Below are 27,500 nucleotides of genomic sequence, written 5' to 3' on the forward strand. Positions count from 1 at the left end.
GTTCACAATTTGAATCATAAGCAGACTAAAAAATAATGACAATTTTAAAAGCAAAAATAATAAATTAACTCATCTCAAAAAAACAAACTTAAATGTTAATTGTGGTCAAATACTAGAAGAATTGTGATTTATTAGACAATGTGAAAGAAGTATTTTGGTTTTGCTGTCAAAATCTGTAAGTTTCTTCTTTTACGGCACGAAAACCTGATATTGTGACATTCATATCTGCACCTTTCTTTTCTTTTTTTAATCTTCATCTCTTTTGCAAACGTGACGACAGTTTAATCACTTTAGATCAGTGACAATAGGGCATTTTTCTCTTTGTTCATATTTGTTTAGATGCATAAAGTGAACATGAAGGAGGGTCTAATGCACACACCAAAGAGCTTTAGAGTAAGTTTGACTGCAGTGTAAATGTCCTTATATGATCCGGACGAGCGCTGTCTGAGAACTTAGATTAGATTAGAGATAAACAAAGAACAGAGGAGGAGGTGAAAGTCTTTCTACTGCACAAGAAAGCTGCAACTAACAATCATTTTAGCAGTCGACAAGTCAAACCATTATTTCTATTGGACGCTGGGATTTTTTATATACATTTTAAATCAAATACAGTTTTTATATTGGTGACAAATATATACAGTGACATATTGATTAGAGAAAAAAATATATATATATATACACCATTTTGATTTGAATCTGTTCAGTCACTTTAGTCCAGAAAACAATTATTGATGATAAAAATACAATGATGATTGAATTAGTGATCACAATAAGTCACAATTATTCCGAATAATTGTTGCAGCCCCAATAATGCGTCTTCAAAGATGAAATATTATGCATTTTTTCACGGTATTCAGTAATAAAATTAGGGATAGTCTCTTATTTATTAAATTTTTTTGCTCCGATACCAAAAAACAATATGTGTGGTCAATAACCAATATTTGCAGATACAGAAATTTAGATTTTAAAATCCATAGCGAGGCAAATTCATCTTAAGTTCAGGCAAAAATCCCAAATAATAATAAGATGTTTTTTTTAAATTTTTTATCTGGGCCATAAACGAATTTGTCGCATAATGGTGTATCTAATTGCTCTTCCATTTCCAGTTTTTACTCACGAGTTTAAAACGACAAACCTGATTCTCTGAGGACAAACTGAGAATGACATTTGGACACAAAATATCAGCACCAAATATTATACTATTATACCGTGCTGATAGTAGAAAAAGCTTCAGTTGTAGTCATCTGGACTCAGTTTGAACTATTTTTCAAACTGAGTCCAGATGACTACAACTGAAGCTTTTTCTACTATGGAACACGCCTGGACGAATGAGGGATTACACCGACATACCGTGCTGATATTTTTATTGGCAAAATTTGGTCTATATCGGACAATTCTGACCCTGGAATCAATGTCTTTCGTCCCTTGATAAAAATCTATCTGGATATGTATATTTTTTTGCTTCACGTGTTAAAAAAATATGTGTATCAAAATATATAAATTAGAATATTTATTGTTGAAAAATGGCTACACAACATTTTGAACACTTGCATTTATTCAAGATTAGATTACTCAAACATGCATTCATCCAAATACCTCTGATATGTTTACGACGAGGGAAAACAGTTATATTACGGTTAAAAGCTTAGAAAAAGTGCATTTTGCGTAACACGTCTCGGTCAAACACGCGTTTCTTGTGGAGCGGATGGGAAAAGCCCCTCCCAGCTCACGCCGCCTGGTTTGACGCCTGAGAAAACACTGCAAATATTCGCTCTTCAAAGGCCGCTCCCCGTCGAGTCTAATTCAATACTATTCTTATGAGGAATGTCCAAATAAAACAACGCTTTGGCAGAAAATAAACCCGACACGGGACAAGCGAGGACCGGGGACGAGCGACTGGACCAAACCGAAGAGGAATGCGCCATCGCGTCAAGACTCGCGGGAATGACACCGTTTGTTTGTTCAATAGACACAAATGAAATCAAATCACCTTTTCTTATAGGTTTTCATTTCCTTTCATCAGATTAAGCTCAAAAGAGTCGAGAAAATGATTCAGAAAATAAAAGGTGCACGTTTAAAATTTGACACTTTTGCAGTATTTGACAGATTTTGACACAAATTTCAATACGGAAGTGATGAAAATGTAGTTTTTTTAGACACTTAAACCTTCTAAAAACAATATCATTCTAAAACTGTTCAGGAAACTTGAAATGTTTGCTTTTTTTGTGGTTCATTTTGCATTGACACTTGCTCAAATGACCATCTTGATTTTACTTTTTGTGAAGCACTTTGGTGATTGATTGATTGATTGATTGATTGATCGATCGATCTAGTTTTGATACCAGTTTTAGCATTGATTAGCATCAGATTTTAAATATTTTGACAGACAAATCTATCGAATTTAGCTCCGGCTTCACATTAATAAAGGCTTATAAGAAATAGATACATATGTGCTTTGTACTTTTTATTACATTATATACATATACATTGGCTGTAGTTTGCAATTGTGAGATTTTGGAGCGAAAGATAATGAAGTGACAGTACTGTGACTTTTTATATATTTATGTTTTCAATTTAATTAAAAACACGTTGATGCTCCAGGAGCATCAACGTTTGAACGAAGATTGAAATATGAACTGCTAAACGAATACAGGAAATACATGCATCGGGAATGAGCCCGCGCTTAACATGGACGCCATTTTTATGAGTTTATTCGCGTTGGTTAGCATTGGTTAGCATTGGTTGGCGTTTTTTTAGCGTGGAAAGACGGACAGGATATTAGCGCTCCTGTTAGTTTCTAATCTAATCACTTTACTCAGTAGTTTTGTTTGTGTGTTGGTGTTGTTGTTGTTAGCAACGGAAGAAAGCTAATGCGCTAAAACAGCCACGATTGGAGGCCCGTTCATTACAAACAGGTTATTAAGTTCAACAGAGAAGATATTTTCCATCTTTGCCTAATTCATAAATTGAATGTGCAATCGCCGCAATAACGAGGCATAGGGAACAATTATTATTTTGATATAATTAAAAGAAAGTCACGCCAAGTCACGTGACATTCGTCAACACCGCCGCGCCAAGAGGAAACACCGAGTTTGTAGAGGTGATCGCAACCTTCATGCGCTGATAACGTTTGCTGGTGCCTATATTTCACAGTCATGACATTTTTCACAGCTTCCAGAGGCCGGAGCAGGGTTTTGCTGTCACGCAACGCTAACTGCACACTTCCTGGTTCACAGAGGATTAAAAAAACGCGAAATAATGATATGCGGACAGCACACAGCGGTCTCATTTTGACCCGAAGAGCGGCATTTACAATATGTCTGCACTAATCAAACTTTATGACATGAAATAAAGCATATGTGCGCGTCTTACCTGGAAGTAGAGTCCGACGGTGGGGCGTGACATGAGGTTGTTGAAGTGCTCGTGGAAATCTTTACTGAGGATGTCCTGGGATAACGTCTCGTACGGGTCAAACGCCTGCTCCTGGAATGGAAAAATAAAAACAAGGGTCGTTTTTTTCACGTATAAATAAAATAGGAGAGAAAACATGGAAAGACAAAAGACATCACATTAAGTTACGGTACACAACGTCCAACAAAAATGTCACAAATTGTTTATCATTTGTATGGAATTTAGGCTTAATAATCCTCGTTTAAATGAATAGTGACTAATGAATAAAATTAGTCTGTATAGTCCAGATAACAACAATTATTAAAATAGTTTATAATTATTTTATTTAAAAAAAAAATTATAACGTATTAAAGGCGGTATGGACGATTTTCGGCGATTTGGGAACGCAGGTGGAAGTGCGCATGTGCACTCCCCCGTGCGGACTGATACAACACACACGTGCGTTTGTTTATTAGCGCAACGGAGCGCATCGCATCGCTCGTCTCCCGTGGATTTCTGTCCACTTCTGCGTCAGCTCGAACTGTCTTTCTCCGTCTTCATTTTGCCCCGTTCACTGAGGGAACTATATTATGATAGATCCATGCGCTTAGGCACGCGGAAACGTGTGGACGAGCCTGACGCGGCTGCAGGTGAGCGATAGGTGCGTTTTATGATTGATACGTGGCAGGACAAATGATTTATCCACGCCACGAGGAAATATGATAAAAAAAAATTGCTGAAAAAAATCGTCCATACCTCCTTTAATTTTTCTAAAAATTTTAGAACAATTAAAAAAAATATTGATGAATAAACAATAAACAAAACAAAAACAGATAACAGACACAAATCAATAAAAATAAACATCCAACTATTACGTGATTGTTATAAAATGGCCCGAGTTTAGAGTCTGTATAGTCCAGATAACAAGGATTATTAATTAATTACATTTCATTTTTTTTTTTTTTTTCCCAAAATGTTAAAGATAAAAAAATAAACAAAAAAAAAAACAGCAAGAGAACAACGGACACAAATCAATATCCACAAACATCCACTTTCATAGCCGACCAGTCACGACTCTTCAGAGTGTTATTACAGTTTGTCGCCGTGATGCTCGTGCTAGAACACGTGTCGTTACATCCGTCCGGGTCAAATCGCCCCCGTGTGGCCCTTTTACCTCCGCCAGGTCTTCGAAGCAGCTCCCGACCAGCGGATGAGGGCTCCCGTCGGCCGTCATCTCCACCGCGTCCTCAATCAGGCCTAGCAGCTTCACCGTGAGCTCGTGGATGTCCAGGATGTTACTGAAGATCACCTCGGCGTCCTGAATACACCACATACAAGTCGCTCGTTTCTAGGCCCGTCACGAGCATCTCCACAGTAATTTATCGTTCGTACATGACAGCTGGAGCAATGGTTTTAGTGGGTAATGTGTATCGTGGGTACTTTGTGTATTCGGGTCAGAAAATAATCAGCGCAACCATTTTAGAAGCAAAATTACATATTTTTAAATGAACCTTTCGTCCTAAAAAGAGATCTGACTGTAAAGTACATTATTCATCTGGGTGTTTTTGCCACATTCACTTTATTTTGTCATTTTGTAAGTTCGTTTCGTACAGCTGGTCACAAAATTGAGCATTAGTACCGTATTTTCCGGACTATAAGTCGCACCATTTTTCATAGTTTTGGCCGGGGTGCGACTTATACTTATATTTTTTAACTTATATACTTATACCTCATTTCATTTCCTTGGGCAAGACACTTAACCCAACTCGCCCCCCATAAATTAAGCTTTTATTTGGTTGATAATGTATTTTAAAAGTGTTACTGTTTAGTCGTTGGACTAGTTGACTATTAAAATACTAAAAATAGCTGCAGCCCGACACTGTAATTACATTTCTCTTGCTTATTGCAGACAGATTTACAGTTTAGGATCATTTAAATATTTATTTTTTGGCCGTTTCGTCTATTTTGTGTCTGCGTACATCTGGGGTGTGAATGGGTGACTGGTTCCTTGATGTAAAGCGCTTTGAGTACCTTGACGGTAGAAAAGCGCTATATAAAATACCAATGAAATTTCCCCATGTGGGACAATAAAGGAATATCTTATCTTATATAAATGTGACCATGTGACCATTTGACAACGGGAATGGAAGAAAATGAAAGATTTGTCTGCTCACGGTCGCTGTAATCAAGAATAATTGTCAAATGGTATGTTTTTTCTCACAATAATTGTAACAGGGACATTTTAAATCGCGACGTCCCCGCTTGTGCGCAACTTTTTGTTATTTTTCTGTGCTACAATAAGATCAAAGCAGTTTACGGTTGAATAAATAACTTGTACAAACGAACTAATAAAGCATTTCATTGTGCTGTTTTTTTTTATTGCATCTCGTTTTTGCAATAATGTACATTTAGAATCGTAGTAGAAAAAGCTTCAGTTGTAGTCATCTGGACTCAGTTTGAAAAATTAGACGTTTCGACTCTCATCCAAGAGTCATTGTCAATAAAAGAATTTAGATCGAGAACTCCGATATTAATACTGTTCTGTGGTAAGACCCGCCCATTGGGCGGAGCCTTCCTGAAGTAGAAAGAGTTGTTTGTTTCAACAGAAACTTCCCCCTTGTATCTACCGAGCTAGCCTATTCAGAATTTTAATGGGCTATTAGAATCCTCTTTGTCTTTGTGAGACCCTGGCTCAACCACCCTGAGTACCTGATTAGCATCCGAATGTCCTTGTCCTGGTCCTCTACCTTTCCAGGGGTTCAGTAACCCATTATAAATAACAGGAAGATTAAACCTTAGCCCTCCCTTTCTGTTTAAAGAAGGTCTTTCTTTTTTAACAAAAATAGCTTCCTTAACTCCTCTTTCAAACCATCTTTTCTCCTGCTTAAAACCTTCACCTCACCGTCTTCAAACGAGTGATTAGAGGCTTCAAGATGGAGATGCACGGCACTCTGAGGTCCTGAACTTGTATTTCTTCTGTGCTGATAAAGCCTCTTGTGTAGAGGCTGTTTTGTCTCACCTATGTACCGTTCTTTACAGCTTTCTTCACTGCATTGGATCGAATAAACTACATTGCTCTGTTTTTGAGTCGGCAACTTGTCCTTAGGGTGAACCAGTTTTTGTATTAAAGTGTTTCCTGGTTTAAAATAAACAGGGACTTCGTGTTGTCTAAAAATTCTCTGCAGTTTTTCCGACAGGCCAGACCCTTGCTAATCAGGTACTCAGGGTGGTTGAGCCAGGGTCTCACAAAGACAAAGAGGTTTCTAATAGCCCATTAAGATTCTGAATAGGCTAGCTCGGTAGATACAAGGGGGGAGTTTCTGTTGAAACAAACAACTCTTTCTACTTCAGGAAGGCTCCGCCCAATGGGTGGGTCTTACCACAGAACAGTATTAATATCGGAGTTCTCGATCTAAATTCTTTTATTGACAATGACTCTTGGATGAGAGTCGAAACGTCTAATTTTTCAAACTGAGTTCAGATGACTACAACTGAAGCTTTTTCTACTATGGAACACGCCTGGACGAATGAGGGATTACACCGACATACATTTAGAATCGTTTTTTGGGGCTAATCCTTTTAAGTTTATATTTTCCTCAGCAATATATTCCACTTTATTACGTGGAATATATTGTACTGTATTATTGTGCATTTCCACTGTTAAAAAAGCACAAAAATCGTGAAATTACACAGAGTTTATCTCTTCAAATCGCAGTAATGCCATGTTTACGGAGAGCTTCTGCGACAAACTCCTTTCACGGATAAAAACACAAACGAAACAAAAATAGCGCAGGGTCAAAAATAGCGGAGGAAACCATTAGTCAGGCTTTAGATAAAAAAAAAAAAAAACAGACGACCCGAAATAGACTGAGTGACAGCGGTCTAAACACGCGCCGGTTTGGTCGCTCGACAGTGTGACTTTCTCGACAGTAATCTTCCCTCCCGTTTCGACAGAGATAATTGAGGTTATTTTTGGCCCCGGCGATGCCTCGTGTCTCGGCGTAATTACACGTTTCGCGTTTCTCCCGAGACTCGCGGCGGTTTACACCCAAAATATCACCGCAAAATCACACTGGCCGCCAAAGAAAGAGGCGAAACTGCGGCGAAACTGCGACTTTCTATCGAGTCCGCAAACGAGAAGGTCGCGTCGTGTTTATTGCGTTGTTAAAAAGGGAAAATCTGATGTTACTGCACGAAATAAAATGCATAACAACATCTTTCTATTTGTTTTATGGCAGAAAAGGCTGAACCGATTTACACAAAATAGACGAAACGGCTAAAAAATAAATACTTAAATGATCCTAAACTGTAAATCTGTCAGCAATAAGCAAGAGAAATGTAATTACAGTGTCGGGCTGCAGCTATTTTTAGTATTTTAATAGTCAACTAGTCCAACGATTAAACATGAACACTTTTAAAATACATTATCAACCAAATAAAAGCTTAAAATGTCACAACAGGAAGCATCTAGATTGAGAATATTTACAAATTAGGTGTATTATTAATCTTTTGTTGGACATATTCGTATTCGTATTAATAATGCCACAGTCTTAGTTACAGAACATATTTTCGTTTGTGTTTTAGCGTCAGTATCGCCCCGACAACGTGGTTAATTAATCACTGGAGCCATCGTTGACATCACATTATTACTGAGAGTGTGACCGAGCAACAGAGACATATTTAATTTTCAGACAAAAACAACCAGATAAAAAAGTGATTCACATTTGGGTCTATTTTTGGACTGTATAAATTGAACAAAAAAAACTTAATTTTGCATATTTACTTATTATTCTTGGGTTCTTATATTGTGACCTATTAACCTGAAATCCTCGTCACAATCAATGGAACAATTAATTTTTCTGAGCTTGTGTTTTAGGTTGGTGATTTAAGAAGATTACAGGGTTTTAACAGTAATCTGGATTTAGCCATTAATGACTTTATAATTGAGTCTCTGCTATTTAAGTAGATAATGCTGTGATACTTTTACTTCTCCGAGTTTAATTCAGTGTTTTATTATTGCTGCGTCAAATCTTTTAAAATATCAGGTTTCCAATTACATTAACTTCAAAGTATAAATCCAATGTTACGTCCAGACAGTTACTCTACTACTACTACTTTAAAATAAGATAAGATAATCCTTTATTGTCCACACATGGGGAAATTTCATTGTTGCAACGCAGGTAGATACAGAGGAAAGGACAGATAACTTGTAGGAAGTTTAACACTCTTGATAGAATAATTAAAAACACTCTTAATAGAAGAACTCTTATAAACAAAAACTCCGATAGACAAAACCTCTCATTTCCTAATAAGGAATGGAGGGGAAAAATAAATTTAGTAGGAGTTTACTCAAATACTTTTTACTCTTGCTTCAGTCATTTCTTGCTTGTACTATTTTGTACTTTTACTCGAGTAACTTATTTTGAAGTATGTAGGGCTGCGACTAACGACTTTTGTTAATTGATGACTTGTTTCGATCGTGAAAGGCCAGTGAATATAAGTTAATACGTTTTACAGAGTTTTACCGAAAATGAGCTAATTAGATTCTACAAGAAAACTTAAAAAATAGAGTTTATTCACAACAAATCTGTTTCTTCATTAAAAACACAAATTTTCTTGTGTCATTCTTGCTCCGTCTGAGCTGTAAAACTTGTTCTCTCAGCACACTCAGATTCGTTTACTGAATTAGTTGACGATTTAATTTTAAAAATCATTAGTTGTGATTAATGCAGCGTTACTCTTACTCTTAAAGGGGTTTTAGCTGTTCAATCGACTAATCGGTCAATGGCATTTTGATGGACCAAAATTTGCATTAACGACATTATTTTATTTTAATTACGATGTTTTAAATGGGACGGCAAAAGGAGCAGACACGAAGCAAATTAGCAGAGTCTAATCTGCCTTTTACATTGAAATACTCCAGTTTCCCCATTTACAAATGAGGAAGAAATTAAACTAAGCAATGATCATCATAACGCTCATGCGAATCGGAACTTTTCAAGGCAAAAAGAAGTTGATTTTGTTTTGACGGACGAAGAGTGGGAAAGTGTATGTACATTTCAATGGAAAACCACAAAAATCACATGTTTAAGGGATTTTTTTGGGGGGGAAATGTAATACGTTTCTTCATAACACCATGTCAAAGTGCTCATTATTCATTAAACATTTTTGGGACACCAATAAAGCGAGATAGACGCCACAGTCCGACTTGATTTCAAAACTATGTATTTGGGCCTCAAAACCCCAGTAATGGACACAATAAATGGATACTTTTGGATCGTACTCTTGGCTGACTCAAACTGCACTGACCATCAAAGACTGGACACAAATTATGATGTGACTCAATTGTTATGTCGTAATTATTATTATTATTGTTATTTTTTTAATGGATGTTGTGACTTTCTTTTATTTGTGTCGTGTTTTCTGTCCTGTGTTTAAATTTCGGAGAAAAAATACAATTGAAAAAATATGCTCTATATATACAAATAATGTAGTTTTGCGAGTGCAGTTTGGGTCTGATACTTAATCGTTTTTGAGCGCTTTTGACGGTGCCATGCCCTCGTTTCCGCCGACCAATCGATCAGCAGGGCGTGTCGCGAGTCAACCCGCAGCCCTATTTACTTGATTATCCTTTCTGGCCACTCCCCCACGCCGGATACGCTCGTACCTGTGGCGTGAAGATCTTGGGGTTGGACAGGAAGTGATGCCGGAACACTTTGATGATGAGGTCGAGCTCTCGGAGGTACTGCCGCTCCTCGGCGATCTCCAGCCGGACCAGGTCGTCGTACGTCAGCTCCCCCGACGACGACGGCTCCTCGGGGCCCTGCGACATGAGGCCGATGTCCTCCTCCTGGTCGAACATGTCCATCAGCACCTGCGCGAGGCGGGAAACGGTAAGACCATGCTTTTAAAACGTAGGGGACTTGTGCCAGGCTGACTTCCTACGGACTCCTTATGTTGGAGTCTTTTCGCGCTCCGGGTTTGCTCTTTGTGTCGTTATTTTGCATTAAATAAAAAGAAATAAAATATGTACAATGGGGTTAAGCTGGTGGTTTAAGCAGCACTATACAAGTATAATTACCCATTCTTTGGTGGGTTTTGTTAAATTACAAATAAAGAATGAATTCTCAATGTTTTCATGAGTTTTTATTTCCTACAATGTTTTAATTTCCTACAATGTTTTCATGAGTTTTTATTTCCTACAATGTTTTCATGAGTTTTAATTTCCTACAATGTTTTCATGAGTTTTAATTTCCTACAATGTTTTAATTTCCTACAATGTTTTCATGAGTTTTAATTTCCTACAATGTTTTAATTTCCTACAATGTTTTCATGAGCTTTAATGTCCTACAATGTTTTAATTTTCTACAATGTTTTCATGAGTTTTTATTTCTTACAATGTTTTAATTTCCTACAATGTTTTCATGAGTTTTTATTTCCTACAATGTTTTAATTTCCTACAATGTTTTCATGAGTTTTAATTTCCTACAATGTTTTAATTTCCTACAATGTTTTCATGAGCTTTAATGTCCTACAATGTTTTAATTTCCTACAATGTTTTCATGAGTTTTTATTTCCTACAATGTTTTAATTTCCTACAATGTTTTCATGAGTTTTAATTTCCTACAATGTTTTAATTTCCTACAATGTTTTCATGAGCTTTAATGTCCTACAATGTTTTAATTTTCTACAATGTTTTCATGAGTTTTTATTTCTTACAATGTTTTAATTTCCTACAATGTTTTCATGAGTTTTTATTTCCTACAATGTTTTAATTTCCTACAATGTTTTCATGAGTTTTAATTTCCTACAATGTTTTAATTTCCTACAATGTTTTCATGAGCTTTAATGTCCTACAATGTTTTAATTTCCTACAATGTTTTCATGAGTTTTTATTTCCTACAATGTTTTAATTTCCTACAATGTTTTCATGAGCTTTAATGTCCTACAATGTTTTAATTTTCTACAATGTTTTCATGAGTTTTTATTTCTTACAATGTTTTAATTTCCTACAATGTTTTCATGAGTTTTTATTTCCTACAATGTTTTAATTTCCTACAATGTTTTCATGAGTTTTAATTTCCTACAATGTTTTAATTTCCTACAATGTTTTCATGAGCTTTAATGTCCTACAATGTTTTAATTTCCTACAATGTTTTCATGAGTTTTTATTTCCTACAATGTTTTAATTTCCTACAATGTTTTCATGAGTTTTTATTTCCTACAATGTTTTAATTTCCTACAATGTTTTCATGAGTTTTTATTTCTTACAATGTTTTAATTTCCTACAATGTTTTCATGAGTTTTTATTTCCTACAATGTTTTAATTTCCTACAATGTTTTCATGAGTTTTAATTTCCTACAATGTTTTAATTTCCTACAATGTTTTCATGAGTTTTTATTTCCTACAATGTTTTAATTTCCTACAGTGTTTTAATTTCCTACAATGTTTTAATTTCCTACAATGTTTTCATGAGTTTTAATTTCTTACAATGTTTTAATTTCCTACAATGTTTTCATGAGTTTTAATTTCCTACAATGTTTTAATTTCCTACAATGTTTTCATGAGTTTTAATTTCCTACAATGTTTTAATTTCCTACAATGTTTTCATGAGTTTTTATTTCCTACAATGTTTTCATGAGTTTTTATTTCCTACAATGTTTTCATGAGTTTTAATTTCCTACAATCTTTTGCTGCAGTTTACTTTTAGCCCAAGTCACAATTGAAAAACAGATTTATTTTAATTATCATCTGAAAATGGACAAATTTGACTTCCCATTTGAGTGCCTTTATTTTCTTTGTGTTTTCTCTAAAAGTTAAAAGGGAATATGTCCCAGCACTGAATCCTTCATTTCGAGGTTTGAAATGTGCCATCCCTGCAGACTCTGTTTGGAGGAACCACAGGATTTTAGCGCTGGTGCTCGTCCAGAATTCCTAGAACTGTAGTTACATCTTAACTATTGCTTGAACGTCGTAACAGTGATACATTCGTTTCTAATTTCACTTCTAATATTATAGTTAAGTAAAAACTTTCAGCCCAAGTACAAACCCTGCATCCACAGTGACACTTGGCGACACTCAGAGCAGTTATTGTCTCACCTTGTCGGCGCACATGGACACCTTGATGTCCTGCTGGCTGATCTCGTAGTGCCGGATGTTGCCCACGTAGTTCCCGGCGAGTTTCAGGATGTCGGCGGATATGTACTCGAGAACGGCCACGATGTAGAGCGAGACGTGGTAGTCCACTCTGTACCCCAGCACCTCCTGCACACAGCGGAACAACGCCGATCATCACGCTATGCTCGCAATCACGCTTTCCCCATCTCATTTACCCACTCGCAGTCGTATTTAGAGGGATCGATGCACGTTATTCTCCTGTTATTCTATTGCTCGTTTTCCCCATTGAACCCGACGTCAACCAGTCTTAAATGAAGTCGTTTTAGCTCAATATTGCGTTTTAAAATCACCCATTTGTGTCGTATCGTGGACCCTGTATCGGGATCCGTATCGTAATGTGGATATCACTTTAAGCCTTTAATTCAATTACTGGAGAACAACGATACAGTTCTTAACGATACGGTTCTCGACGATACGGTTCTCGACGATACGGTTCTCGACGATACGGTTCTCGACGATACAGTTCGACGATACAGTTCTAGACGATACAGTTCTAGACGATACAGTTCTAGACGATACAGTTCTAGACAATACAGTTCTAGACCGTAGAAGAAAGTACAGACACATGTAGATGTGGTTTACCTTGAGCAGAGGGTGGATCTTGTCGACGGGCAGCAGCAGAGGGTTCCTCCGTTTGCGCTTCTCGATGGCCGACTGAGCGTCCGCGATCGCCCACTTATCGATCGGGTGAGGGAAGGTCTTCTGCACGCGCTCCTGCGGAAACCGAGAGGACCGCTTTACGTCGTGGACACGGACGCTGCGGCACTTTTACGCTCCTTTTCCGCACGCGAACGGACCAGTGCGTCTCAAGCTGAGCCGCCATCACATCGTTTAAGACTTCCGACCGTTTTTAATGTCAAGCTCAGGTCACAATATAATTGCGAGAATTAGAAACTAGCAATCTTAACTATTTTAGAAGCAAAATGAAGTACTTTTAATACAATCTGCTTCTTAGGTGGACGTTCTTGCTTCCTCCCTTCCTCCCTCCTTCATCGCTCCTTCCTCCCTCCTTCCTCCCTCCCTTCCTCCCTCCCTCCCTTCTTCCTCCCTCCTTCATCGCTCCCTCCTTCATCGCTCCCTCCTCCCTCCTTCGTCACTCCCTCTCCCTCCTCTAATCTCCCTCCTCAATTCTCCCCCCTCACTCCCTCTCCCTCCCATACCTACCTCCCATCCCTCCCACCTCTCTCCCTCCCACTTCGCTCTCTCCCTTACTCCTCCCTCGCTCGTCCCTTGCTCCTCCCGCTCCGTCCCTCCCGCTCCGTCCCTCCCGCTCCGTCCCTCCCGCTCCGTCCCTCCCGCTCCGTCCCTCCCGCTCCGTCCCTCCCGCTCCGTCCCTCCCGCTCCGTCCCTCCCTCGATCCCTTCATCGCTCCCTCTGTCCTCCCTTCGTCCCTCCTCCCTTCGTCCCTCCCCCCTTCGCCCCTCCCCCCTTCGTCACTCCTCCCTTCGTCACTCCTCCCTTCGTCACTCCTCCCTTCGTCACTCCTCCCTTCGTCACTCCTCCCTTCGTCACTCCTCCCTTCGTCACTCCTCCCTTCGTCACTCCTCCCTTCGTCACTCCTCCCTTCGTCACTCCTCCCTTCGTCACTCCTCCCTCCGTCACTCCTTGCTCCCTCCCTCCCTCCCTCGCTACCTCCCTCCCTCCCTCGCTACCTCCCTCCCTCCCTCCCTCGCTACCTCCCTCCCTCGCTACCTCGCTCCCTCCCCCCCTCGCTACCTCGCTCCCTCCCCCGCTCGCTCCCTCCCTCCCTCCCTCCCTTCCTCGCTCCCTCCTCACCTCCACGTCTTGCACAGAGCGTGGTTGGGCCACACACAGCATGTTGAGCAGCTGCAGGATCAGCTCCTCGATGTGCTGCAGCGCGTCCTCCTTTGCCTGCAGGTTCGGATGCACCTGCTTCTGCACCTACGACACACAAGGAGAACACTTTAAGAACCTACGACACACAAGGAGAACACTTTAAGAACCTACGACACACAAGGAGAACACTTTAAGAACCAGGAACCTACGACACACAAGGAGAACACTTTAAGAACCAGGAACCTTCGACACACAACGAGAACACTTTAAGAACCAGGAACCTTCAACGCACAACGAGAACACTTTAAGAACCAGGAACCTTTGACACACAACGAGAACACTTTAAGAACCAGGAACCTTTGACACACAACGAGGACACTTTAAGAACCAGGAACCTTACACACAAACACACATAAATCAAAAGAACACAAAGATGAACGTAAAAAAAATAAATAAAAGTAAATATAAATAAATAAAAATGTCTTGTATAGAGCCACCGGTCGAGGATTTAACTGACCAAAACATAATAATAATAAAAAATGTAGTTTTGGAATGACAATTGTTACTGTGCGTATGGACCCTTTAAACGTCAATGAACAAAAACAAACTTAATTCAAGAATGGAGGGAAACGTGAAGTGGAACATGTGATTTCAGTGGAAAAACTGGGATTAACTTCATTTTACATGATTTTACCGTATTTTCCGGACTAAAAGTCGCACCAGCCAAAAAAATGCATAATAAAGAAAAAATACATATACAAGTCGCACTGGAGTATAAGTATATAAGTATAAGTCGCACCCCAGTCAAAACTATGAAAAAAGGTGTGATTTAGAGTCCTGAAAATACGTTTCATTAGATTACGGATTTTGAGATTTTACCGGAAAAATATTTATAGAAATGTTAACTACACAATATTTTTTTTCATTTTACCAACAGATATATTACATGCTTTACTACAAAATGCACTTTTTTGGTGCTCAAAGACAACTTTTTCTTCCATTCTTTGCAATAGAAAAACAAACTAACTGACATTTCTACAGTGGAAACTCAAATATGTAGCTTTTTCCCCCCGAAACAAAAACTTTAAACTATTAGTACCGGTATTTAGATCAGATGTGAGCTCGTTACAATACAATACAGCAGGAATTCCAGAATTTTGATCACTGTTTTTAGACATTTTCTCTGTTCTTTTATGCAATTTGAGGATTTTCACCCCGTGTAAAGTTACATTGTAGGCTCTGCGCCCGCCCGTGCAGGCTCTGCGCCCGCCCGTGCAGGCTCTGCGCCCGCCCGTGCAGGCTCTGCGCCCGCCCGTGCAGGCTCTGCGCCCGCCCGTGCAGGCTCTGCGCCCGCCCGTGCAGGCTCTGCGCCCGCCCGTGCAGGTTCTGCGCCCGCCCGTGCAGGTTCTGCGCCCGCCCGTGCAGGTTCTGCGCCCGCCCGTGCAGGATCTGTGCCATGCTTGTTGCTTGGCGCGCGGCGTTCACAGGGCAGAGGAATGCGTGCAGAGCGACGCGGTGAAAGTGTTGCACATTCCTCGCCTCTGACTAAACAGCAACTCCCTCAAAAACGTGCGGCATTCACTTTCAATTCAGAATAAAACAATGTGACTCCCACCGCGCCAGACCCGGACGTTTGACTGGATTTGACCCAGTTGAAGTGTTTGTTGATCCTGGTGGAGCACATTTATGGACTAAAATAGTGTTTTCATCAAATGCACTGAACTTACACGTTTTACACGTCGTTTTCACGGTATTGCGGCTCAATTTGAGTCATAAAACTTATTTTTTTAACTTGTGCCATGTTTTGGATCCTATGAATAGACAAGTTAATGATTATTTGATGATTGAAATAGTGACAATTATTATTATTTTAAGTTGATTTGTTGCGATTAATAGTTAATGCTGGATTTTGTTTAAATAATGCCAACTTTTCATCTTTTTTCTGATTCATTTTAGGATTAGCATGTGATGTTGTCCCACACAAAGTCTTCAATAAATCTAAACTCTGGAACAGATTTATTTACATCTAGAACAGTAGCAGTAAATCAAAAAGATATAATTCATGCTTTAATGTTTAGTGCATTGTGATATTATATTGTATAGTGATTTTAATGTATTTGTATTGCCTGTAAAGCACATTGACTTGTGTTTTGTAGAAATGGTGGCAGAATATTGTATTACTAAACCTCTGCTCAGTTCAAGTATGAGAATAAAATGAAAGTTGGAAATAAAAACCTGATGATTGCAACAATAATGTAAATGCTTCAGACTACCTCACAGACCGACCCCAGTTTGTGAGAGCCCGGAACTGTGTGTCTGACACTCGGACCTGCAGTGTGGGGGCGCCCCAGGGCACTGTCCTCGCGCCCTTTCCCTTCACCCTTTACACTGCAGACTTCAGACATGACACGGACAGCTGTGTCCTGCAGAAGTTCTCTGACGACTCTGCCATCAACGGACTCATCACGGACGACGATGACGCGGAGTACAGAGGACTGGCGCAGGACTTTGTGGACTGGTGTCAGCGGAACCACCTCCTCATCAACGCGGGGAAGACCAAGCAGATGGTGGTGGATTTCCGCAGACGTCACCCCACTGCCCCCTCACCAGTGAACATCCAGGGACGGGACATTGAGAGAGTGGACTCATACAAGTACCTGGGTGTTCATCTGAACCACAAACTGGACTGGACTCATAACACAGACGCACTGTACAGGAAGAGCCAGAGTCGGCTCTACCTCCTGAGGAGACTCAGGTCTTTTGGAGTGACAGGGCCACTCCTGAAGACCTTCTATGACTCTGTGGTGGCATCAGCTCCTGTACGGTGTGGCCTGCTGGAGCAGCAGCATCACAGAGAGGGAGAGGAAGAGGCTGGACAGAGTCATCAAGAAGTCCAGCTCCGTCCTGGGCTGTGCTCTGGACTCGGTGCAGGAGGTGGGGGACAGGAGGGTCCTGGCTAGATTCACATCTATGCTGGACCATGAGTGTCGCCCCCTGCAGGACACTCTGTCCGCTCTGGAGAGCAGCTTCAGTGAGAGACTGATCCACCCTCGCTGTGGGAAGGAAAGGTTTCACAGGTCTTTCCTTCCTGCTGCTGTCAGACTTTATAACAAACACTGTTAGTACTGAACACTCGCAATACTGACCTAACCATGTGCAATTCTGTCATATGTGCAATTACTGTGAAATTCATGTGCAATCTATGTGCTGTCGTGACACATATTCATGTGCAATTACTGTCGTGATCACATGCAATGGTATTTATGTATTTATTTATTTGTCTATGGGAGTTTTTATTTATTTATTTATTTATAGGAGATCTTCTACTGAAAGTGTTTTTCAGACTTCCTATAAGTGATCTGTTCTTCTGTATCTACCTCTGTATCTACCTGCGTTGCACCAATGAAATTTCCCCATGTGGGACAATAAAGGAATATCTTATCTTAGTTCAGTTCTACTTCCAGTAAAGACCATAAAGTCCATAATCGCAGCGATATCTACAAACTGAATATAATGTAATATAATGTTATATAAATGGAATTTCCCCATGTGGGACAATAAAGGATTATCTTATCTTATCTTATCTTATAATGAGTATTCAGCAGTACGAGTCGCACCAGTGACAATAAAGCTGTAATGGCATAAACATCAGCTTTAAATTTGCAGTATTTAACTGTCTTGTCCCATTCAAGTCGAGAGCACATGGAAAACCAACATGGGACGTTTGTGTGGCTTTACGTCACATTAGAACCTAAACCTCTCCAGACACAAGCATTTTTAACTCTTCAGTACTTGGAAAAACTATAAATATCAAAGCAGAAGTGGATTTTCAAACATCCTGTGGACAGATTCCAGAAGACGCCCAGCAGTGAGTCATGAGCTGAAACTCCGGGGTTTTCCCATTCAAATACTTGACCTGGAGTTACTACGGCGACAGTCACCTGCACAAGAATCTCTACAGATACTGTCCTAGCACTGAGGCTGTGATGTGGGGTTACTACGGTGACAGAGTCACCTGCACTGAGGCTGTGATGAGGGGTTACTACGGTGACAGAGTCACCTGCACTGAGGCTGTGATGTGGGGTTACTACGGTGACAGAGTCACCTGCACTGAGGCTGTGATGTGGGGTTACTACGGTGACAGAGTCACCTGCACTGAGGCTGTGATGTGGGGTTACTACGGTGACAGAGTCACCTGCACTGAGGCTGTGATGTGGGGTTACTACGGTGACAGAGTCACCTGCACTGAGGCTGTGATGTGGGGTTACTACGGTGACAGAGTCACCTGCATTGAGGCTGTGATGTGGGGTTACTACGGTGACAGAGTCACCTGCACTGAGGCTGTGATGTGGGGTTACTACGGTGACAGAGTCACCTGCACTGAGGCTGTGATGTGGGGTTACTACGGTGACAGAGTCACCTGCATTGAGGCTGTGATGTGGGGTTACTACGGTGACAAGAGTCACCTGTACTGGGGCTGTGATGTGGGGTTACTACGGTGACAGAGTCACCTGCATTGAGGCTGTGATGTGGGGTTACTACGGTGACAGAGTCACCTGCACTGAGGCTGTGATGTGGGGTTACTACGGTGACAGAGTCACCTGCATTGAGGCTGTGATGTGGGGTTACTACGGTGACAAGAGTCACCTGCACTGAGGCTGTGATGTGGGGTTACTACGGTGACAGAGTCACCTGCATTGAGGCTGTGATGTGGGGTTACTACGGTGACAAGAGTCACCTGTACTGGGGCTGTGATGTGGGGTTAGTACGTAGTATGAATGTGATATGAGTGCAAATGATTGGTGGTCTGAGGGGCCAATGGCACAGATTGTAAGCCGCACTTCTGTCAGTCTGCCCCAGGGCAGCTGTGGCCATCATCACCACAGATTATGGAGTGAAAGAATAATGCAATGTTAAGTGTTTTTAATCCATGCACAGGACTATGGACTGAAACTGAACTGTGCAGGTGGAGAGAGGGAGAGAGAGGGAAAGAGAGAAAGAGACAAGGAAGGAAAGATAGGTGTTTTCATGTGATGTCAGAACAGGAGCGTTGGCTCCAGCTGAGGACACGCCCTTCAGCTCCAGCTGAGGACACGCCCTTCAGAAGCTGAGGACACGCCCTCCAGAGGCTGAGGACATCATAAAAATAGATCTGATTCTCATTTTTTTCACACCATGAACTCTTCTTTGGGGCTGAAGAGGAACAATATTTTTGAGGTTTAGTGTTTATCGTGTCTTTTCTTTGTACGAGTTAAATTGTGTATATATGGTAATTACACATAAATACTGATACTTATGCGAGTAGTAGTGAACAAGGCTCCAAGAAAACTGAAATAATAATAAAACTAATATAGTCAGTTTGAACCAGGACAGAGCTGAATATTAACAGTACCATTTCAAAACAACAATACGGCAACAAGGCAAAAAAGTATACATATATATTCAAATTTAGTGTATTTCTATTAAAGTCTTTTGAGCACGAGTGACACGACAAAAGCCCCGACTCGGGTCAAATACTCGCTGAAGTGGAAAAAACCAACACGGCGTTTCTCCAAATCTCAACAGAAGATATTATTAACTCAAATCTGCAACGTCGTGAGAACGGACGTGGAAAGGAACGAACGGCACAAATGATCTGGTATTTGAAAGGTTGTGTGTATTCTGGGAAGCCCGACAATCGTTTCAGAAGTCGACAAGTCAAACTATGATTTCTACTTCACGTTGAGGCTATATTTAATACATAATCAATCAAATAAATGTGGGAATATGACGACTGAAGAAGTCTCGATCGGGAATATTTACGAATAAAGAGTTATTGATGAAACTCACATTTTTTTATGGATAGTTTTTGACATTCTTATCTATTAATCTTGCCGTCTTTGTCACATGAGCTATTTGCCCTGGGACGATCATCAATAACGTCGCTAATCACAACAACAACAAAAATCTAGAATCTGTAAAAATAACCAGGTTCCAATGATGTAAATCCACAAAAAAGTATGAAAATTAAGGCTGAAACGAACGATTATTTTATCAGTCGACTGGTCAGGGATTCTTTTTAAGATATATATTTTTTTGCATGTTTTTATTTTTATTTAGAAAATAGATCAAGCAAAAACAACAACAACAGAAAGAGGGAGCAAAAAAAAAACACAAAAACATGAGAAAAAAAACAACAAAACTAGGTAGGACATAAGGCAAGTAAAGGAGTAAAAGTAGAAAATAAGAAAGTGGCATGAACAAATAAAAATAAATGAAAGAAAATAAAAAGTTTAAAAAAAAACAATAATTAAAAATACATAAAATAATAATAGTAAAAACAAATCAAATAGAAAATTAAACACATTTTAAACCAAAGAAAATGTGAAATAATGGTGAAGGAAGACTAGCAAGAGAATATTTATGAAGAACTAATTGTCCAGTGTTAATGTACAGTTCAGATAACGACTAAAATCATAACAATACAGCTATGGTTATTTTTCATAGTCGACTAGTTACTATTAGGAACGTCAAGGTTATTCGGTGAATCGATAATCGTGATTATTCAAGTCAAAATGCAATCGTAAGAACCAAAAAGTAATCATCGTGACATTTGTATAGACAAAAATAAGTTTCAGTTCAATCTAAAGTCCAAAACATTCACCTAAATGTAAATACCGTATTATAAGGAGTATAAGTCGCACCAGCCAAAAAATCCATAATAGAGTAGAAAAATACATACATAAGTCGCACTGGAGTATGAAATGCAGTTGCAAGTGTGAAAATAACAATAATATCACAAGTATAAGTATAAATATAAGTATAAGTACAAGTCGCACCCCGGCCAAAACTATGAAAAACGGTGCGACTTATAGTCCAGAAAATACGGTAAGAGTTTCCTCACAATAATTGTATCACTAACATTTGATACCGTAGCGTACCTCGTTACGATTAGATGATTAATTCCACGCAGCCCTGATGGAAACCCGACGTGTGTGTGTGAGTGTTTGTTGCGTGTATGTGTGTGTGTGTGTTTGTTGTGTGTGTGCGTGTGCGTGCGGGGTCACGTCATCGACCTCAGGCTGATGTCACCGTTATGATTCATACGGTGACATCATCCCCATTAAAGCGACAGTCTGGGGAACCGCAGCAGACGATACGCACACACGGAGCGTTTTGTTTGTAACGGCGGATTTAAAGAACGAACAAAAGAAGACGAGTCTGAGAATAAGCCCCTCATTCTGAACCACAACACGGTCTGAAGTGGTATTGATGATTAATAAACCGCAGGGCTCGCAATTGTTCAAGATAAATAATAATACGCTTTCTTTCAACACGTCCCAACTGAACTCTAGGGGGCGTCGAGTCGGTTATTATTTTTGCGCGTTCTTTTCGTCAATCGTTTCGTTGTGTCCGAAATAAAGTATTTTCCGAACTATAAGTCGCACCAGAGTATAAGTCGCACTAGAGTTTAAGTCGCACTAGAGTATAAGTCGCACTAGAGTATAAGTCGCACTAGAGTATAAGTCGCACCAGCCAAAAAATTCATAATAGAGAAGAAAAAAACATATATAAGTTGCACTAGAGTATGAAATGTGGTGTGAAAATAACAAATAATATCACAAATAAATCGCTGTGGACTATAAGTATATAAGTATGAGTCAAAAATAAACGGAATTAAAGTGAAAATAACGGCACAGATTTCAGCAGAATTGACAATTATATTGGAGGTAAGTGATATTGACGCTCGGTTGATTTACTTGCGGTTAAAATAGACATATTTCGCCAGTGAAAAAGTATTAGAAGAGGGAAAAAGCAGAGTTCCCCGCATGCCAGACCACGCCCCCTGATGTGACGCGATGCCGACTGTATCTTATCAAATATTTTGCATTCCTTCCAAACCACTTTCGCAATATTACCTTTTTTTATTTTTGTATTGCTCAATCTCGAAATTAGGCAGGAGCGACTTGCCGGGCAAATGAAGCATGTGAAGTTTCCAATTCTAAATAAAGAGGCATTAAATGTGACCGAGACGAGCAGAAGTCATGACCTCTGAGGGGGAAACCTGTGGTCCGTGTAGATGTTATTTAGAACATCATGAATACACCAGATTATGAGGTTGGAAACTGTGGCAGATTAAACTTCCTGATTTTGGGGGTTTTCTGCTAATCCTTAAAACACAAACCTTTTCTTTTTTTTCTCCGTTGGTGCCCTTTTTTTACCTCTTAAACTGTGGATTTGTGATTTCCAGTGCGTTCTCCCGTAATCTTGTCACAGTCACTATAAAATGATATACCGTATTTTCCAGACTATAAATTGCACCTTTTTTTCTGGCTGGGGTGCGACTTATACTTATATACTTATACTCCAGAGCGACTTATATGTGATATTATTTGTTATTTTCACACTTGCAATCGCATTTCATACTCCAGTGCAACTTATATATGTTTTTTCTTCTCTATTATAAATTTTTTGGGCTGCTGCGACTTATACTCCGGTGCGACTTTTACTCCGGTAAATACAGCACTCGATATTCTAATCATGCATATTTTCACAACAATATTGTCAAAATATTGTCCGTCTGTGCTCACAGTTTTAATATGACAGGAGCAATGGATCCTTGGAGTTTCCTGTATAAACTTCCCTGTAGTTCAGAATCACTTCAGGAGCCTTAATCATCGACTATAAAACGCTGACTAAACTGTTTTGGATTAAGTTCGTTTGCGATGACGAACCACGAGAACAGCTGCAGGACCAGTTATTTGACTCGATTTTCAACCGTTTTATCCTTTTAGACACAATAACTCTGGTGTGCGTTTTTTAAAGAAGGAAAGACGAGTTCTGAGGACGTGTTAAGTACTTCGTGTACTCAGTAGAACACGACATACTGCTGCTACAACTGCAATCCGCAACTAAAATGAGTCGTAAAGGAGCTGAAACACCAAAATACATGAGCTTCATCCAATCAAAGTGCGTTGCATACTTCTCGACATGTAAAATCCCTGCTCTCTTACGACACACAGTTAAAACGTGCGACTTGACGAGGTGAGAAAAAGGATTTGATCATAAAAATGTGTAGAAACGGCGAGTCTGTTGTGTTTTTGGCCTGTGGTTTGCTCGACAGCGGGAAACGGCCGCTCTCGTCAGGCCCGTTTGTCAAAATCTGTCACCGCTTCAGCGCGTCTGGGCAAGCGAGCCGCCGTCGTTCTGGGGAAACGCAGTTTCTCGGAATATTTTGATAAGTTAGCAGCTTCTAACTGTGATGAGTGGACATGTTCGAGAAGGGGAGGAGACTTGGTTGAAATGACGAGAAGGGGAGGAGACTTGGTTGAAATGATAAAGTGTTAAGATTGTCAGGGCAGAACTGAAGACGTTTCTGCTCTTTTTGCTCCCGACGGTTACTAGGGCTGCGACTAATGATTTTTCTATTTTATTTATTGTATTCATTTTTTATTCTTATTTCTATTCTTATTCTCATTTCATTCTCATTTCATTCTCATTTCATTCTCATTTCATTCTCATTTATTTTATTTTACTTATTCCATTTATTTTATTTTTCTATTTGTTTAATCTATTGATTTCATTGATTTATTTTTATATTTTTGCCTTTTAGTGGGACAAACAAAAAGTGACAATGACAACATCATTTACGTGGTCGACTAGTCAAACGATTATTTCTACTGAGACTTTTTAAATACATTAATACATTATCAACCAGATAAAAGGTGAAATATGGAGATTTTCAGATGGAGATGGTTTGGAAATGTACAGTAGAATGAAATATATAGAACAAATAAGAAGTTGGTATTCAAAGTTTTGGTACAACATGCATATAAAATATCAATACAGAGATAAATAGAATACATTAATTATAAATAGCAGAGTTGTTGCATTAAGGCTGAATTTGCTGCTCTGAAAACGTGACTTATTTATAAAAGACGACTGTGTTCTGATATCAGGTGCATTGTGGACGTGAAACTCCAAAGCATTTTGTAGCTCTACATAATCAAAACATACATTTAGTCAACTTTTAACATATTTTAGATATATCCATTAATACAGCGACTAGCACGTGTAGTGAAAGAGAACGTGAAGCGTGAGGAGTGAGAGTACGGCTGCCTGGAGAGTCCAAAATGACACTAAATTACATTTTTATACAGCTCAATATAAGTCCGGTCACCGCTTTCATCTCAGCGAGTTCAAACGGGCGCGACTGACAGGTGGATTAGCCAATCGGGGGGCACGTCAAGGTCCATCTGTATCAGGACAAATGTGGATATGTGAGGAAACGGCAAAACATATCACACGGACTGAAAAACAACTTAATGAGCGACAATCTGAGGTGAGAGAAGTTTGATTTTGTTCTGAATGGTGACGACCAGTGAGCTTCTTTTTTCACACGAGTCAGTGAAACAAACGCATCTGATTGCACAGTTCTGTTTGAGTTTGGCTCGAGGCGAGACAGAGGGAGATGTGACTAGACTCGCTCTTCGTAAAGAATTGAAGAAGCGTATTCTGGATGGCAGGCATTGAGAGCAGAGGACGCAGAGGATGCAGAGGACGCAGAGGATGGGGACAGCTGGAGGCGGGTGTAACAGGGGAGAAAAAGTAGTTGAAATTACGATTCTAATTCAACAGCAATAGTAATTCTCAGTCCGATTGTGCCGAAAATATACTTCATAAAATGTAATACAGTTAGTGACAGTTATATGTAGTTTCAGCTGTGGCAGAATTTGCAGAATGATCATGTCTGAGGTTATTTCCGTGTTAATTTACATGACACAAGTGCCACAAAACGCAGTTAAAAATACATATTCTAACTCAAGTAGAGAATAGTACTTCACTACTTAACTTACTTTGCTGATGCTGCTACTAAAATGACTAACAGTGGTTGAAACAGAGGTCTCATAATATACAGAAACAAATATTATGGGATGTTGAAGTAAGAAGTATCTACTGAGTGGATGGAAAACCCCAATAATGACAAATAGCATTATTTATAGGATACAGAGTTGATATGAGGATGAATAATGAATAATCTATGATACATGTTCACACATTTCACGTCTGCGACAACAACAGAATCCCCCCATCGTCTAAAACAACGGAGCAAAAATTGGTTTTACAAAATATGGCAGCACAATAAACAAATCGCAAAACTATCAACGTTGCATAACAGGGTAACACAATCCTCAATATCACGACAAACTAAATATATTACAATAACGCCATAGTCCTCCATCTGACAGAAATGCACCGTTTCATTAAAAAAGGCAGACAATATTTATTATTTATCTAAAGTCCTAAATTAGCCTTGATATAATGATTACGATTTTGCTTTGACAAAGTCTGAACATTAATGTAAGACATTTAGCTTCAATATAACTGAAACGATCGCATCAACATTGCATCAACATTGTATATATTCATATATCAATATTGCTGTCATATTTTATGCTTGTGGTATAGACATAATCATAGAAGTAACTATATTACATCATTGACCAGTGCCTTTTTTGATCAATAGAAAAATGGCATTTAAACAAAATTGCTTGTGCCACCAGAGTCTCAGAATAAACCTGTGAGAAACACTGAACTACAAGACGCTTTTAAATGTTGTAAACAAACAAAACTCCAAATTATGGAATGGAGGAGAAAATGAAGTCCAACAGAGTGAGACTTATTTATGAAAAACTGGGATTAATCTCAGAATATGACAGAACAAGATGAATCAAGGTGGCAAATTATTATCATTTTCAACTATTAAAACAGGAAACTCAGGCAAGTTCCTATGTTTGTGAATTATGTTCATTAGCAATGGCAATAAACCTTGTATGATTCTGAAACTATGATTACACTTTTGCTGACATGTCATGATGAAGACAATTTGGGATTATTAGGTTTACACTAAATACTTACAGAAATGTAGGTTTTACTGAATAAATACTTACAGAAATGTTCAGCCCACAATAGTTTTACATTTTAACCACAGATATTGCATTTTTTACTACAAATACCATTCAAAGTCGTTGCTTATGTCGTTGTTGTCATGACATTAGTATTCAGACGTCAGTTAATCTTTGACAATGCTTCATATTCTGCTTCACTTCGCATACATCGGGGGTCTACGCGTTCCTGGAGCTAACAACACTTATGAATTTATGACCAAAAACTGTGCATAATCCGAGCCCCGGTGCAGCGCTCGTCCCCGTCGGCGCTGTCAGACGCCTCTGCTGGCTGCCGTGCGTGAATGCATGTGGGTGAAAAACACTTTGTACAATGTCCCCGAAAACGCGGCGTTACCTTTCGCAGCGCTTGCACGAAGAGGCCCCTCCATTTGTGACTGTTCTCCTCACTGGAAAAGTCGTAGATCTGCTGGGGCTGCATGGCTGTAGCGGCTCCTGGCGTTGCCGTGCTCCGGGCTGAACTGTCAGCATCGGCCCCGGGTTGCGAGTCCTGTGGGTGGGTCGGTCCGGGACGAGCGCCGCGGGGGGGAAAATCCAGACACTGCGCGGCGAATAAAACGATCCTAAAGCCCCGCGGCCGGTTCCGTGTCGAGTCGGTCCCCGCAAACCGCAGCTACATTGGTAAATAAGCACATGTAGCGATAAAGTTACGGCGCTAGCTGCTGGGCTAATGCGGCTAGCCTGCTGGAAACAAGCTAATTTAATGCTAGGTGGAGCGCTAATGGCTAATAATAATGTTGCTACGTTTTGTGCTGGATTCTTTCAAAACGCGTGTAACAGGCACGTCAACTTCGAGGTAAAGTCAAGACATTTGCGTTGAATTGTTAGCAACCAACAGCGCCAATAAGCCGCGTTTGGTTATTTTGTGCCAAACACCTGTAAGATCACCAGAGCTAACGAGCTAACAAACTAGCTAATGCTAACTCCAGGCCCTCGGTGAGTTTTATGTTGTGGCACACGACCCGTTTAGATCCAAACAAGGCACACTTTCTCTGGCGCCGTTTGCTTCACATTTAGTCATTTTCCCCAGGGCGATCGGATGCTTTGGTAAATCCCGTAAATCCCCACAACAGAGGCAAGGTCCGGGGTCCGGGAAGAGAGCGGTCAGCAGCAGCCAGGCAGGCAGCGGTGTTTTTGGGGTAAAGTCGGAGATGTTCCGCTTGGTGTCTCCCTCTGCGCTGTCTGTCAGG

At 39.9% G+C, this 27,500-nt stretch overlaps 1 protein-coding gene across 1 annotated transcript in view; it reads right to left on the reverse strand.

Moving 5' to 3' along the window:
* sos2 (son of sevenless homolog 2 (Drosophila)) overlaps positions 1 to 27,484 on the reverse strand; it is a 55,539-nt gene extending 28,055 nt beyond the window's left edge. Inside the window, exons 1-7 of the mRNA XM_072458324.1 lie at positions 26,648 to 27,484; positions 14,345 to 14,470; positions 13,151 to 13,282; positions 12,491 to 12,655; positions 10,058 to 10,264; positions 4,565 to 4,708; positions 3,373 to 3,483 (exon numbers count right to left, since the gene is read on the reverse strand). Coding sequence (XP_072314425.1) covers positions 3,373 to 3,483; positions 4,565 to 4,708; positions 10,058 to 10,264; positions 12,491 to 12,655; positions 13,151 to 13,282; positions 14,345 to 14,470; positions 26,648 to 26,731 — 969 coding nt within the window. The 5' untranslated portion in view covers positions 26,732 to 27,484. The remainder of the gene's footprint in view (positions 1 to 3,372; positions 3,484 to 4,564; positions 4,709 to 10,057; positions 10,265 to 12,490; positions 12,656 to 13,150; positions 13,283 to 14,344; positions 14,471 to 26,647) is intronic.
* Positions 27,485 to 27,500: the final 16 nt, after the last annotated feature.

Source organism: Eucyclogobius newberryi, unplaced genomic scaffold (genome assembly GCF_026437365.1).
Source record: "Eucyclogobius newberryi isolate DKJ021-1_F unplaced genomic scaffold, fEucNew1.0.hap1 SCAF_21, whole genome shotgun sequence".
Lineage (NCBI taxonomy): Eukaryota > Metazoa > Chordata > Actinopteri > Gobiiformes > Gobiidae > Eucyclogobius > Eucyclogobius newberryi.